Source organism: Canis lupus, chromosome 14, assembly GCF_003254725.2.
Source record: "Canis lupus dingo isolate Sandy chromosome 14, ASM325472v2, whole genome shotgun sequence".
In the NCBI taxonomy this organism is placed as follows: Eukaryota; Metazoa; Chordata; class Mammalia; order Carnivora; family Canidae; genus Canis; species Canis lupus.
The window spans coordinates 12,864,998-12,880,436 of NC_064256.1; the positions used below are offsets into that span (position 1 = coordinate 12,864,998).

General features: G+C 36.5%; 1 protein-coding gene across 2 annotated transcripts in view; it reads right to left on the bottom strand.

The window, feature by feature from the left end:
• ELAPOR2 (endosome-lysosome associated apoptosis and autophagy regulator family member 2) overlaps positions 1-15,439 on the bottom strand; it is a 171,879-nt gene that overhangs the window by 23,766 nt on the left and 132,674 nt on the right. For both annotated transcript variants that reach the window (XM_025471511.3, XM_035698439.2), the window contains exons 13-18: positions 12,669-12,806; positions 10,610-10,873; positions 9,721-9,894; positions 7,513-7,702; positions 6,156-6,252; positions 5,379-5,480 (exon numbers count right to left, since the gene is read on the bottom strand). In XM_025471511.3, the coding sequence (XP_025327296.1) occupies positions 5,379-5,480; positions 6,156-6,252; positions 7,513-7,702; positions 9,721-9,894; positions 10,610-10,873; positions 12,669-12,806 (965 nt within the window). The remainder of the gene's footprint in view (positions 1-5,378; positions 5,481-6,155; positions 6,253-7,512; positions 7,703-9,720; positions 9,895-10,609; positions 10,874-12,668; positions 12,807-15,439) is intronic.

A 15,439-nucleotide genomic window follows, 5' to 3' on the forward strand; every position in this document is an offset into this window, starting at 1 on the left:
TGCCTAGATTATATCCAAACTCCAAAGTTAAAATAAGTTCATGTACAGGGATGCCTCAGTGGCTCAGCGGTTGGGCGTCTGCCTTTCGCTCAGGTTGTGATCCTGGGACCCGGGATCAAGTCCCATATCGGGCTCCTGCGAAGAACCTGCTTCTCCCTCTGCCTATGTCTCTGCCTCTCTCTCTTTCTGTGTCTCTCATGAATAAATAAATAAATCTTTAAAAAAAAAAAGTTCATGTAAATTGTCAGTATGTTTCTGACACTCTGGATCTTAAGAAATTGGGGGGAAAGGCTATAGTTTTAAGCATCTAGAACTTTTCTCATTTGTTGTCAGAGCACAATTGTTACTCGGATTCTTTCATGTGAGGCTTTTCTGGGTTTCTTGGGGTTTCCCAATCTCAGAGTTCCAAGACTGGCATCTTCTAGCATGGGTGATGCTCTCTGATCAGCTGCTGGTAACTCTTCTCGGCTTTGGCTTCTGAGAAATCTCAGCCTTTCTCTGCTGAGAAGGCCAATGGACAGAAAGCCTTCTTGTATGGAGTCCATAAAATGGCTTTGAATCTTGCTCCAATTTTGTTTGTCCTGAGGCTGAAGAGTATAAATCACCTGTGACTGAGTTTGAACATAAGATTTTTTTGACCCATACCTCTTAGATCCAGGGATATAAAATTCTACCAGTCTCCTGTGAAAATCCCCCTTTTTGAAGATTCTCCTTTGAGTTAATTACCAAAAACCAGAATCTGATCCAGGCCTATAGAAACTCCACTAGCTGGCACTCTTCAGTCCCTTTTATCTATAGATCTGCAAAATCTGTCAAAGTTTTATCATCCTTACTTCAAAATGGATCCTTAAACTTGATGAATGCTCTGTGATATTTTTATGCCATGTCCTAGGATTACTCATTAGTGTTGAAACTGTATAATTTTAAAAATCCCCTATCTGAATTTTTCCATTTCTTGATCATAATGGATTTTTACTTATGCTCATAGTGCTTTTATATGCCTCTTCACTTTTCATTGTTCTAGGAACACAGCTTTAATCTTTTAAATTCTATTGCCTTTGAATTTACCTTGTACAGATTTAGATATCTATTATCTGTCCATAAATGGTTCAGAGGAAAAAGAAAACAAGGAATCCATTTAACCAATCATTATCCTCTGGCTCTTACCAACTTAAAATGGATAAATTCTTTGGCTTCAACAGACCTCTCCCAAAGACCAAAGAAAACACTTAACATCCTCTAAGTCTGGTGATTTTGACAGAGAAAGTCTAAATCAGAGCCTGTGGAATAAAGCCCAGGCATGTTCAATATCTGAATGCTATCAGGACAGATCTCTGAGGCATCCCTTTTGTGAGATATAATATTCTCAGAGGCTATGGTTTTTCTTTCTTAATGGGCAGCAGCCCCCTGTCCACTTGGCCCTGAACCATCCACCAGCCTGACTCTCTGAAGCTGAGGCTACACTTAGGATAGAGATGAATGTGGATTTTGCAGGAGATCTTGACAAAAATAGTTTTAGACTAATTTATAAGCAGTTAAATATAGTTATAAATTGAGAGAAAGAGAGAGAGGACAGTGATTTTTCCTCTAACTCACACCATTACTAAAGACAACCTCATTGGAGGAGGATGACTCATTTTTAGCAAGAAACCAATAACTTGCAGACCAATTGAGTTATCCCCCAGATACACAGGATGTTTGCTTCTTTTCTTAGTGTCTCTTTGTAAATCTCTTCCCATGAAGAATCACAGGGGAAGGTGGCAAGATGAAAACATGATGGTAAGAAAAGAACAATAGACATAGGGCATCATTCTACCTTGACCGTGCCTCCACAGCTACACAGCCTGGGTCCTCAGTGCTCCCCAACGTGTGAAGTCAATGGGTCTGACTCATGTCTCTCATGTGCTAGGACAGTTCCATTATCAGGGGAAAAAATGGTTCCTTTTGCCTATTTTCTAATAATGCCTTTTTATAACCTTTCCAATCACAGAGTTATCTCATGTATTTGAAAGAACACTTTGGACACAATGCTTAAGTCTATATTTTTCCTACTGAAAGAAGAACCTTAAGAAAAAAAGAAGAAGAAGAAGAACCTTAATTTTTCTAATCACCTGGGATCATGACTGGAGGTTTGGAAAATTTCTTAGGCAGAGGCTAGAGGGCAATCAGTTGAGGGCTATCAGCAGTCTATTTTGTGAGAAATTCACTCGCTGGCCAAGATATGAACTGCACCAGGTAATCCCCACAAGTCCACTCTGGCTCTCAGATTTCTTCTGCCACAGATATCATACTGCAAAGTTTTTACCTAAAATGTCTCACCCACACACCACCACCACCACCACTAGACACTTTGTGGAATTAGAAACCAACTGCATTTGCCAGACCAAACAGACAGGATTCAGTTTTCTAGTTGCAGACTAGTAGGCGGCCCTGTTAATTTCCTATTCCCTCTAAATTTCCTGAGATACATAGAGAACATACATTGCCCCTTTTCTCCTGTCCATCCACTCTCTGTTAAGACCTCCTCATTTTCCCAGGGCTAAGGGTTTTGTGACATTTCACAGGGCTTCAGAGCCCCAACCAATATCACTACTACTCAAGTCTCCTTTGCCTAGTTTGCCAAGATGCTTGGCCAAGAGAGAATCCTCTGGGGGTGGCATCCCTTCCAAACTGCCAAAGTCTGCTTTCTGAGACTTTTTGGTCACAGCATAGGAGATTTTTCAAGGCAAGTGCCTGATTAGCACCTTCCTCCCTCTTTGGGAGATCTCAAAGCTCCCCAACTCCACCCCCAAAATTGCAAAGTAAATCCTCTTCAAAAGTAGCCTGAGAAACCAGTGAGAAACATCTCCTTACTTTGAGTGGGAAATCTCTATTCAGCTCCAAAGCTAAAAAAAAATCTAATTACTTCAAAACAAGCTGCTGTTTCTCATGCTCTGATCCCAGAGCTCCCCCTTGTGACCCAATGGGGAACTGATTCAAGCAAGAACCGAAGGTTATTATTAGCATGCAAGGTTGTTGGGTTCAGGCAGTTCCCTAGAGCAGTGGTCCTCAAACCTCAATGGGCATCATCATTATATATAAAGTTATATCCAATATGAGTTCAGGGCTACATTGTAGGCTAAGACCAAGCTAATTTCAAGCTAACCGAAATGAGTTTTTCAGAAAACTGAAATGCAGAACAAAGTTTGAGAATTTGTCTAAGAAAAAAAAAAAAGAAAGAGAAAAAGAAAAAAGAGACACCAAGCCAAATCCCCAAAATACCAAAATGTGAATTAAGATTAGTAGTTCCACAGGGCACCTCAGTGGCTCAGTGGTTGAGCATCTGCTTTCAGTTCAGGGCGTGATCCCAGGGTCCGGGGATCAAGTCCCACATGGGGAGCCCGCTTCTCCCTCTGCCTGTGTCTGTGTCTCTGCCCCTCTCTCTGTGTCTCTCATTAACAAATAAATAAATCTTTTTAAAAAATTAGTAGTTCAAGAATTTTAATATGCATCACAATTGTATTGTGTTTTTTTAAATAATATTTTAAGTAATCTCTACCCTCAATGTGGGGCTCAAACTCACAACCCTGAGATCAAGATTCGCCAGCTCCACCAACTAACCCTCCAGGTGCCCCAGAATTGCCTTGTACTTTAGAAAAGTATTCCTCTGCTCAACACTCAAGAGATTCTTTTGGTTTCAGGAAAGATCTAGAAATTAATTTTAATTTATAAAGTAGAAACCCCTGCTAGAGGTCAAAGGAAAACTTATCTTTCCTTTCCTCACAAGGAAAAAAAAAATCAAGTTTCTAAATGTTATCATTTCACATCATGAGACTATTTTTTTTATTACCTTGAAAACCAGAACCCACCTTGGGAAAGTGAGAGTGATATACTTTGAAAAGGACAGACCTCATCTTTAGTCATATTATCTGCTTGAATCAGAGCCCTAGAGGCGGCTTTGGAAGCCATTCAGGGAGACTCCATGAAGCCAGACTCAGCCAGGTTAGCTGCTAAGTCTGAAAAAGGACATTGTAGGTGCTACCATAAATAGAAGAAGCATCTGAACACAAAGCTCTATGGTGGGATAGTAGGGAATAATTAAAGAAACCCTAAACACACCTTCTCATAAACAAAGTGTGGTTTTCTGCCTTGACTCTAGCTTGGATGCTGGCACAGGTATTCTCCACCACATGATGCTCTTAAGCCTCAGGCTCCTTCTCTCTCTTTCACTGATATCTATTATCTTTTATTATGTTCTCCCCTCATCATATACTTTTCTCACCTTGAAAAGGTGAAAAGAAAAAATTATTCCTAAATCTATGAGAATCAGAGAAACACAGTTGGTGAGAGGTAAATATTGGTGTACTTTTATGACCCAAAGTAAATCCACAGTATTGTTACCACTGCAAATATTTTTAAGATGCCCAAGTAGTTGACACAATGCTTAGACCACTGATTTCCAATACTGCTGTGACATAAGCAGTATAGCTTAAAATTTCCCAAGGGTTATCATGAAACTATCAAAAATAAAGTCAATCATTTTATTTTTAAAAAATATACACTTTTGAAAGCTTGATGGAGAAAAACCCACAAGTCAAACTGTGATCCAAAGGTACCTTAACTCTACACAAAGATTACAAATAATCTACATACAGAACAATGAATAAGTGTAAAAAATGAAAATCAGCAGACATTTAAGTGTCACTTACACCAAGAAAGCAGTAGGTATGTTGACAGTTTGTAGTCCACGAAATTGCTTATGTTCTCCTAGTGTTCCCACCCAAGTGGACTTTATTAGTCAGACTGAGATTGTGGAGAGCTGTTGCCTCAATGCCAGCAGGGTAAATGAACGGTATTATGTATTCAGCAGATCAGACTCTACTTTGGTGATTCTGGCACCATTGTCAGAACATGGAGGAGTTTGAAAGGGAGCATGCAAATTATCTACCCAGGTCCCTTTGATCTTACAGAGAAAGAAACCATGATTCAGTGGATAGATTACTTCCATCTAGATCACCCAAGTAGTTCACTGTTGATGAAGAACTATAAGCCAGGTTATATATAACCCAGCTTTTAATGGAATTGGGTCTAAACAGAATGAATAAATATAATGATATAAACACAATAATTATATAATACTTAAATAATTTTCAAGACAATTAGACACTCAGACAAACAGGATGAGAATATGTCATTGAGGAGACTGGGAAGTAATGAGATTGGCAAAGACCTATTCTTAAGAGATGTTCAGCACATCCCCACCACAAAAATCGACATATTCTGTTCTCTTTATGCTTTGCATTCATAGAGAGTATGTTTTAAAATAGTACGATTTTGGAGAGTTTTGCTTCTTCACAATAAATACAAATGTGAAATAAATCACATAGTAATAAGAATACCTGGGGACTGAAATCACTCCTGCTCCTGGCTTAGTAGGATTGCACCTCATTTTCACAGCAGTTGACCGGCCATTAACACAAGACGTTGTAGTTGTAGAAGACCTATTGCAGGGCAAATGTCATTTTACAGAACAGACGGGACACAAATCACAAAGACATAAATATCCTGTGTATAACTGTTCCCACACTCTATGCAACAATGAAAAAGAAAAACGTGTCCAAGTTCACTAATTTGGAATTTTAATGCAAACTGAGCTCATTTACTTTCACTGCCTAGGAAAAGTTAACTATTTTCTCAGATAAAGTGCTAAGCTATTATCAAAGTGTTAAGTTACCATAATCATAATCAAAGTCATAATAAAAAAATTTTTTCAAAGAGAGATAAGTTGTATCTACTTTTGCTGATGTTGAGATGTGTGAATTACAAATACTGCCTGGAAAAGGAAGTAGAGTCTAATATATATATATATATATATATATATATATATATATATATATATATAAAATATATGTATATAATATAGATAAAATATATAGAAAAACAGGAGCAGATAAAATAAAAACAGAAAAATATATATAATCAGAAAAAGATATATATTTATACATATCAGAACTTATGTAACACTTACAAAATAGTTCACATTTCCTACTTTATACTAAGTCTTCTATTTAAGAACCAATCACTGAGTATCTATGAAGTATATGCTACTATGCTAGGCACCCTGAGGAGACATTGTTTTGACTAAAATAGTCAAGAGAAGCAACATCTTCACTTACTTATAAAAGAAATGCACATCTGGTATTTGGCTAGGGGGAACTGGGAACATATCTTCTTTTATATTAATATTTTGCAATGTAGTTTCAACTGTCACTCCTAGATGACAATAAAAAGAAGCTATTAAGAAATATCGAAAAATTAGGTTTATTTAGTCTCTGTGTATCTGAATATAAACAGCTTTATTCTGATACTGTCATTTGACCAGAAATATTTTATTAAATCCTTGTATTCATGGTAAGATGAGGAACCATTCTAAATTCTATAGAATGAAAAAGAGTCTACTCCCTAGCTCTGTAATTTTGCTTAAGTCATTTCACATCCCTGGGTCTTATGTCCTAATTCTATAAAATGCATGAAATAATTGAGATGATCTCTGAAGCCCCTTCCAGCTCTAACATTTCAACATCCTAACATTATTTAAATTCTCAGCTTCTGATGAGTTTTGTTGCACAAGCTGGGCTATTCTGTTAATACAGCTTTTCAATAAATACAGACATATATGAGAAAATAAAAATCCTTGTGCCCAATAATTTCCAGAAAGTAACTCCAAAGTTTGCTTAATCTAAAAGTCAGGCATTTTTCCCATCCCTTGGAGGCAAAATGACAGCAGAACCAAAATGCAAATGATAACAGCAACCTCTCCTGATGGAGCATTGTGAGGCTGAGCACAAGCTTAGTAACTGACCTTGGTGCTGAAAACTAAAACTAAAATTAAAATTAAATTCCTCTGGGGTCAATACAATTGGTCCTCAAATCTGCTATACATTAGAATCACCTAAGAAACTTTTTAATTGTCATACTGTTATCTGTTCTATCACCATTCCAAAGGTTCTAATGAACTTGATCCCTAAAAACCACTAAGAGGTCATTCTTGAAACTAACCTATGCCTTCTAGTCCACAAAGATAAAAAGGACAGATAGGGAATAAAGCTCAGTACATTCACCTTTGTTAAATGTTACCAGCTTACTTTCGATATGAGAAAAGATGATGAAAAGTGATGGTAGATATTATGATTTAGATTTATACAATATTTACTATTCTTTTGTTTATAGTTTTGGTTTCAAAACTTACTTGCTTCTTAAGATCCTAGAGAATTTGATGAAAAGTACAGACTCTCAAAAAAAAAATCTTATCACATATGAGTTAACGCATAAATTCAGAAGATGCTTGCACTCACTTAGAATGATCAATAGATCTCAACTGTAGGGGCTTTTTAACCATGTTTCAAAGTGATGATTTAGAATTACCTGTGGCCTTCATCAGTTATGGCAAACACCAACACAATGACAAGTTATTAGTACTGTAATTTTAGAATAACTGCATGCATTGCAATATAGAAACCAAATGAAGTTTACCTAGAAATGTATCTGCCAGAATGATGGACTGTGACGATAAGGCTGCTCGGAAACCCTTACTTTCAGAAGGAATAATAGTTGACTGGCATATATATGCTCCTACCAAATTTGTGTAATCATCTGACCCTGCCACCATTTCCTTTATTGTGAAGTCAGTTATATTGTTGGTACAGAGAGCCATCTTCTTCCCCTAGGAAAACAAAATCATAAAGAGGTTTCACAGAAGAGTCAGTCTCTACATTAGATCTCAAAGAGCTCGTGACTCAAATACAGCAGTGGCTGTCTCCTCATTGCAGAGATTCTGCTTTAAATGATATGGTGTGAGGCCCAGGCACTGGCATTTTTTTTAAAAAGCTCTTGAGGAATTCCAGTGTTTAGCAAGGGTTGTATGTCATTTAAGTTATAATGAATATAGAAATTCAAGACTGCACTGCTCCTCCAACTATAAGCATCATTTGTGCTGGATGAAAGCCATCTAACTTAAGGAACTAAATGCTATCCATGAAACCTTCAATTCATAGGATAACAAAGCATTCAAAGAGACCAGATAACTCCTGGTGAAGGTGTTAATGTCAAAGAAAAAATACTTGCTCTCCCTTCTCCTTTATTGGTCTATTGTGGCAGAAAGGTAATGTGAAGCCTGAAGAAGAAAACATAAAAGTCATATTGCAGCAAAATCCTAGGACACCATCTAAATTCTTAATAGTTGGTCATTGCAAGTGTCTTTATTCACCTACTCATTTTCAATGATGTGTAACTATTCAAATACACAAGAAGTTGAAGGGAATATGGGAGTTTACTTTTTAAATCATTTAGTCAGTTAGATTATATAATTTATAAAAACTGGAAGACTGCATAAATATATGATAGTCCAACTGCTAACAACTATAGCTTTATAATTTCTATGAAGGAATGTATAAAGGGAAAAACGAAGATGATTTTATTGGTCTTATATGTAGAGTGAGCACATATGGGCACAAAGAAAAGAACAAGATTTATCTTTCTTAATGCATCCAGCAGTCCAAACTTACAAAATTTTCTCCCTCCACTAAGCCTTCTCATTGTAATACAGGTACAATATATTATTACTAAGCTTAAATTAAATCGTTGAAGCCAAGAAGAAAACAATGGAAAAGATCAGAGAGAAATTATTGAGGAAAGAAAGAGGAAAACAATAAAAGGAAAGGAATGAGAATAAAAAGGAAAGGAAGAGAAAGAGGACAGAAAAGATGAGGGGACAGAGGGAAGGCATAAGGACAAAAAAAATGTAATACATAATGAATTTCATTCACTGCTCTACTCAGTATTAGCAGAATAGGTATTTAATATTTGATTACTGAATGAATGAACTGAGTGCCTAACCAATTGAGCGGGTTAGATCACTTCCTGTAAAATCAGAACATGACAAATACTACACCATGTAAAATTTATAGATATTTTTGAATAAGAATGTCTGTGGTCATCAGATCTCTTTTTATTTCATTGGCACAGCATCTCATAATGAAGACCATTGTAAATATTGGAGTTAATTTGGAAAGAAATATGGAGGAAATGCCTTATTACATTTTCAGCTTTGCTAATGGTGTATATACATACTTTCCAGCCCTAACCTCATAGATTTATAAAAATATTGGGCATATAGTCCTGTAACTCTTCCCATTACCAGCATTAATTAAGGTTCTGCTTCTTCCCACAGAAAAATTAGATGCCATTATTTATTAGCAGACACCACCTGATAGCTACATTTGTCCCATTTACCTCTTTTTTTTTTTTTTTTTTTTTTTGGACAAACTTTCTCACAGAAGTATTTTTCTTTTAAAAACAGAAAATGGACAATATTAAGAACAGTAAAACTTTCTCAAACCAAAACTGCCTGCCTAAAAATAGGTAGGATTGACAGCCTAAACCACTACAACAAAAATGAAAGATCCTTAAAGTACCTACACCCTAACTCCTAGCTCTGGGATTTAATTGGCTGGATAAGTACTTTATCCACCTACTTTCTGGGTAGAAAACCAGAAAAGGCTTAGCCCTGCTGGAGAATGCTAACATGCTAGGAAGCAACACAAGATTTAAGTAATCACAGCTCAGTTTCTGACATTTGATTGTTAGTTTCCAAAGGGATTTTATTGGGTCATCAACAGAGAAAATATCAACTCAATCAAAGCTGAAATACAGCTCCATCTCATTTTGACAGCCAGAACTCACCTCATGCCCACATAAACTAATATTGAAGAAATGGAAGTATTTGGTTCCTTTGGAGGTAAAGCTGGGTCCATTCATTAATGAGCCCACACTGCTGAGGTTGCTGAAGTCATAGTGCAAACTCTGATTTTCTTTTTCATGGTGGAAAAAGCAGTCACTATAGCAAACTGAGTGGTCCTTTGATTAAAGATTAAGAAATAAAAAAATATACAGCAGAAAAGAAAGTATTAGCCTTGATGAAAAATGTGTTTCAGAAAAGGTTATAGGCTTAAAAACTCAGTAATTTTGTCTTAGTTATATTTTATCACATAAATATAGAGAATTTCCAAACACTAACTAGATTTTCTGGGGCAGAGTTCAGAAAAATCAGCATTTTAAAAAAATAAGTAAGTTATTCTAAGACCAGTTTCTTGTAGAAAGGTATTTTAATAAATAGCCAAAAGTCCCTGCTATGCCAGTTTTAACAGACAATAAAACCACTTTTTTCTTCATCCATAATATAGCAGCAATCTTCGTCCTTAATATATTTTAAGATATACTTGCTGATCTCCATATATTCATATGTACAACATACAGAAGTAGTTCACTCACTCTACCTTAACAGAATAAACAATAATCAATTTTAGTATTTTTGGAAAGCATTCTTATTTGGGTGCTTTTCTTAATATGTTAAGTTCCTAGTTCCCCCAGGAACTAGGGCTTTCATGGCTCATATTAAGTTTTTAAGTGCTTAGTAACTGTAAGAGGAGAGAAAACAAGAAAAAGAATGAAAAGGCAATTTCTAAATGGAACTAGCAACCTTGTAGTTCCTGGAAAAACATTAAAAGGATCTTGTGAGTTTCTTTGTTAAAGTGTGCTTTCCGAGGGATATCTGAAACACACACTCACTTACCTGAGTGCTTCTACTCCCAGGCCCACATGGAATACAAGCCTCCTTGCCATAGACCTGATGTATGGACAGGTATGTGTCTGGTGGACACTCCTTGCACTGGTTGGTTTCTTTCTCAATGTAGTGGCCTGGGGGGCAGGGGACACACGATGAGCCCGACTGTTCAGAACCGAGGGCACAGGCACGGCATGAAGACGCCACCCCATCAACTGCATTAGTGGCAGTGATAGAATAAATCTTCACCATGTCATTGATGAACCGTCTATTCTAAAAAGAGAGCAAAAAGTAATGACCTCTGCCTTGAGACTTAGTTGTACAACCAGATTGTTTTGTGCTGATATCACCAAAATAACTAAGCAGAGTGTTCCAGCCTAACAGTTTATAATCAATAACAGAGTAATATTATTTCTTCTTAGTTCTTTTAAAAAACAAATCTTAACAGTAAGAGCTAATTTCCATAGCAATGGAGTTCCAGGAGTTTAGCCACAATCACTAAGAGATCTGTGATAATTGGTACAAACTCAGGCATATTTTATGTTAGCAGTGTAGCAAGTAGTAAAGCCTTGGATGAGGGATTAGTCTTGAAAGACCAGGACTCTGGTCCTTACCAAACACTAACTGTGATGCCATCACACCACCCCTTTGGGCCTTCTTCTCCCTTTCCAGTACTCTCTTTAAGGTATGTACAGATTTCTACTAAAAGGAAGCATAGTAGGGAGCAAATCCCTGGATCTTTCTATAATTTTCCTTCTTGTGACAATGGGTCAAGTAAGATCTAGTTTTCACCAGGCAGTGGGTACTACTTTATCAGTACAGAGCAGAGCTACCCTACTTAATGTTTTTTGTCTGAGTAAAGACAACAGGAACATGAGGAAGCATTCCACAGCACATTCATGCCCCATGTGATCATAACCCAAACACTCGTCAAGAACAATCAGAATCAAGTAACATCTGGGAATGGTTCCCCAATGAAAGCCTGAAGAGAAAAGAGAAAATGTTCTGCATTTGCCACCACAGCTCTAAGTGGTTTACCTTATTTTCACCTTGGCAAGGTCCTGTCTATGGAGATTCACAAAAATAACAGTCCTGCTACTATTGAAACATACAATGGAACTTATTTAGGGGAGGATTAAGCTCTACTCTCGTCGGGACAGTAAAAGAAAATAAATAATTCTGTGTGTTAACCCAATTGTGTGTATATACATGCTCTCCAGGTTATAAAAGGAGATATTGCCACGATTAAATAATAAATCAATACCAGTTAAAGGCTCCAGGACAAATGTCAGATCATTCACAAAAAGAAGAAGATGGTCACCAGCCTTCTCAAAGTCTTAGAAAGCTTTAAAAATGTGTTTTTAAATAACTACAAGATTAGATTTTCTCTCTCTTAAGCTTTCAGCAAATATATCTGTTTAGCATAAGAACAATCCAAAGACACATTGTGTTATTTCATTTCATACATTACTACTCTCAAAAAACATATATACCATTTTTATACAAACCCACTCCATAACCAACTGCTACTCAGGCATCAAAAAGATGAAATCTTGCCATTTGCAAGGACATCGATGGAACTAGAGGATATTATGCTAAGTGAAATAAGTCAATCAGAGAAAGGCAATTATCATATGATCTCACTCATATGTAGAATTTAAGAAACAAAACAGAGGATCATAGGGGAAGAGAGGAAAAAATAAAACAAGATGAAATCAGAGAGGGAGACAAGCCATAAGAGACTCTTAATCATAACAAACTGGGTGTTGCTGGAAGGGTGGGGGAATGGGTTAACTGGGTGATGAACATTAAGGAGGTCACATGATGTAATGAGCACTGAGTATTATATAAGACCGATGAATCATTGAACTCTACCTCTACCAATAATACATTATATGTTAATTTAAGTAAAAATTTTAAAAAGACAAATCCACTCCATAACCAAATGATTGATCCCACATTAATAAAACTAAGTCTTTTCCTCCAAGAGATTTGAGTGATCATTTTGTACAAATTTTCATTGGAAGCATCATCTTTGTATTAAAGAAAAAAAGTGCTTGGAACTTACATCTTGACCCTGATTCGTTCTCTGGAATGCCCACGTAAATGTAAATGTTGCATTCTTGAAGATGATGTGGGTATAAGCTTGTTTTTCTTTGGTTCCACCCCATGATTCCACCACATTGGTACTTTTTCTATTAATATCCTAATATACGGTAGAAAAATATAACAAAAAAGTACAAACTCAGTATTAATATATGTGTATACATTACAAATATGTGTCTTTACTTGGACCCCTGTAGGGTCAGTGAATATTTATCTGCAGAGCACGGAACCCTAGAACCCTCAAAACTTCAAGTCTACACAAGCACTCACTAGCTTAGTAGTTACAATTTTTCCACCATACTGTCAATATAACCTGAAAGAGGTCTCAAATTATAATAGGTTTAAGGATGTGTGTGTGTGTGTGCCTGTGTGCATGTGACCCAGTTGAGGAAATACACTTTGAAGGGAAAACATAATTCCTCAAACTTCTCACAGTAAACTTCTAGGATTCTCACAGAATAGCAAGGTTTTCCATGTGTGCCTTGAGAGATTCTGATAGGCAACTCTTGCACAGGAATTCTAAGTTCCTCCTGAATTATACTTGCAACTTCCAGGCTTCCCTAACTTAACATTAACATTACCCAGAATTTTAAGTCCATAGAATCTTCTTCTGCTTAAACCTGAATTCCAAAGGAATTTGTCTAATATTTTATTTCTGATTTCCTTAGCTAAATTTAAGATTTAGACTATCCTACAAATGTGTTACATTGCAACCAATATGCTGTCATTAATGTGATTAGAAAGCAAATAAACTAAGTCAACCAAATAATGTAATATGCATCTAACTAATTTGAAATGAAAACCAAAGCTATCCTTGAATTTTCTAATTGGTGGTCCTTGCAGAAACCCTAACAGATGTCTTAGAAATTTGGATGGGCTTCTGTTACGTTATCTAGGATGTGGACAATATGGTGGTATGAGCTCAAGATATATTTATTTCTTTCTATGATATAAACATAGGAATCAAATATTATATAGTAATCAAATATGCTGTAAAGAGATGTGTCTTGAGTTCACACCACAGACCGGAATAACAGATTGTGCTTATCATACATTACAGAATTCCCTACATCACCAAATGACCAAACCACCAGACGCACCACTTCCTAAAAGAAGCTCATAATAGACAGACGGTGCTCTGTTAAACATCATCTTTCTAGATGTTTATTCCAATAATAAATGGAATGCATTGCATTACTGCAAATAATACCATCTTACCTTGGTAATACATCTAAGATTGATTTACGAAAATAAATAACTGATCCTTACCCTCAGGAGTGCCTGGTCAAGTGAGAGACAAAAGCAGCAATACAGTCACATAATTAAATCAGTTTTCTTAAAGAATTTTAGGAGCACAATGGACAAAGTGGCTAATTTTACATAAAGGATTAAGAGAATGCTTCCCAGAAAAGGTGAAGTTTGAGCAGCCCTTGAATTATGAGTAGGAGTTCACCAGACCAAAGAGCAAAAGGAAGAATGCCATTCTGGCTTAGAGTATCAAGGCATGAGAACTAAAGTATGGGGTGTTTCTCTAACAAATTCAGGGACTCTAAAGAGGTGTGAGCAATATGGTAGACGTGGTAAACAGAAGCTAGGCAAAGAGTACAAAAAGCCATACTGATGCCATGCTAAGAAATTTTAGGTATATTCAGAGGCAACTGGTTCTCAAATCTTAGTTGATGTTAGAACCACACTCATGGCTGGCTAAAATACAGGTATCTCAGCCCTAGAGCTTCTTATGAAGACTAGAAGAGGGCTCAGGAATCTACATTTGCAACTAATTCTCAGATGGTGCTGGTCCCAGGAACAAACTTTAATAGCCACTGCTATAGGCAGTATAACAAGCCAGCAAGGGGAAGGAGGCAGATTTGTTGTGGATGCCTCCACTATTGTTTTTAGGTTTATAAAGATAATTTTGGGGGCAGCATATATGAGAGAGAATTTAGACAAAAAGAATACAAATAATGGGAGTGTGGACCTCAGCAATGACACAGAGTTTGAAAAAGAACCAACAGATTACAGAAACAAGGAGGCAGAGCTGGGAATTGATGATTTATTGGTTATTTGTGGTGTATTAAATGGATGTGTTAAGATTATTCACAATTTTCTTTTACTATGACAAAGTCCTTTTTTTGGAAGAAAATAGTCTGCCTTCCTTTAAGCTGGTAGTAATCACAAATAAATATTTAAATCTTCATTGAACTTGTATATCTGGAGGAAACGTAATAGATTGCTAACTACTAAAAGACTATGGGGAAAAAGTAAAAACAATGTCTATGAAGTCACTACTTACAGTGCTAAAATCATAGGCAACAACCTTCTAATACCCACATGAGGTCTTAATAAATTTTGTATTGCTACTTTTCTCAAGCTAAGAGTTCAAATGCACAGGGCATCTAGAAAAAAATGGGCAAAATTATGACATGCACATGGTAAAGTCCTTTGTCCACATTTATGAAATTTAACAGTGAAGTCTTCTCTCTTCCCAGTGCCCTATCCCCCCATTATTTTCTATCCTCACTTATTAATATAGCTTCTTCCCTCCTGCTGGTTTGAACTACACAATGGTTATTAGAGGAGAATTTTCACTGTGCTGGTGACATATCTTTATGAAGCAGTTTTTACCAGACTGATAGTCACCCAAATCCCTTTGCTCAGACCTCCCCCATGAGGAACACAAGCTTTCCTTGTGGGCTGTACTGCACATTTCTTAATGACTTCTTTAGTTTTTTT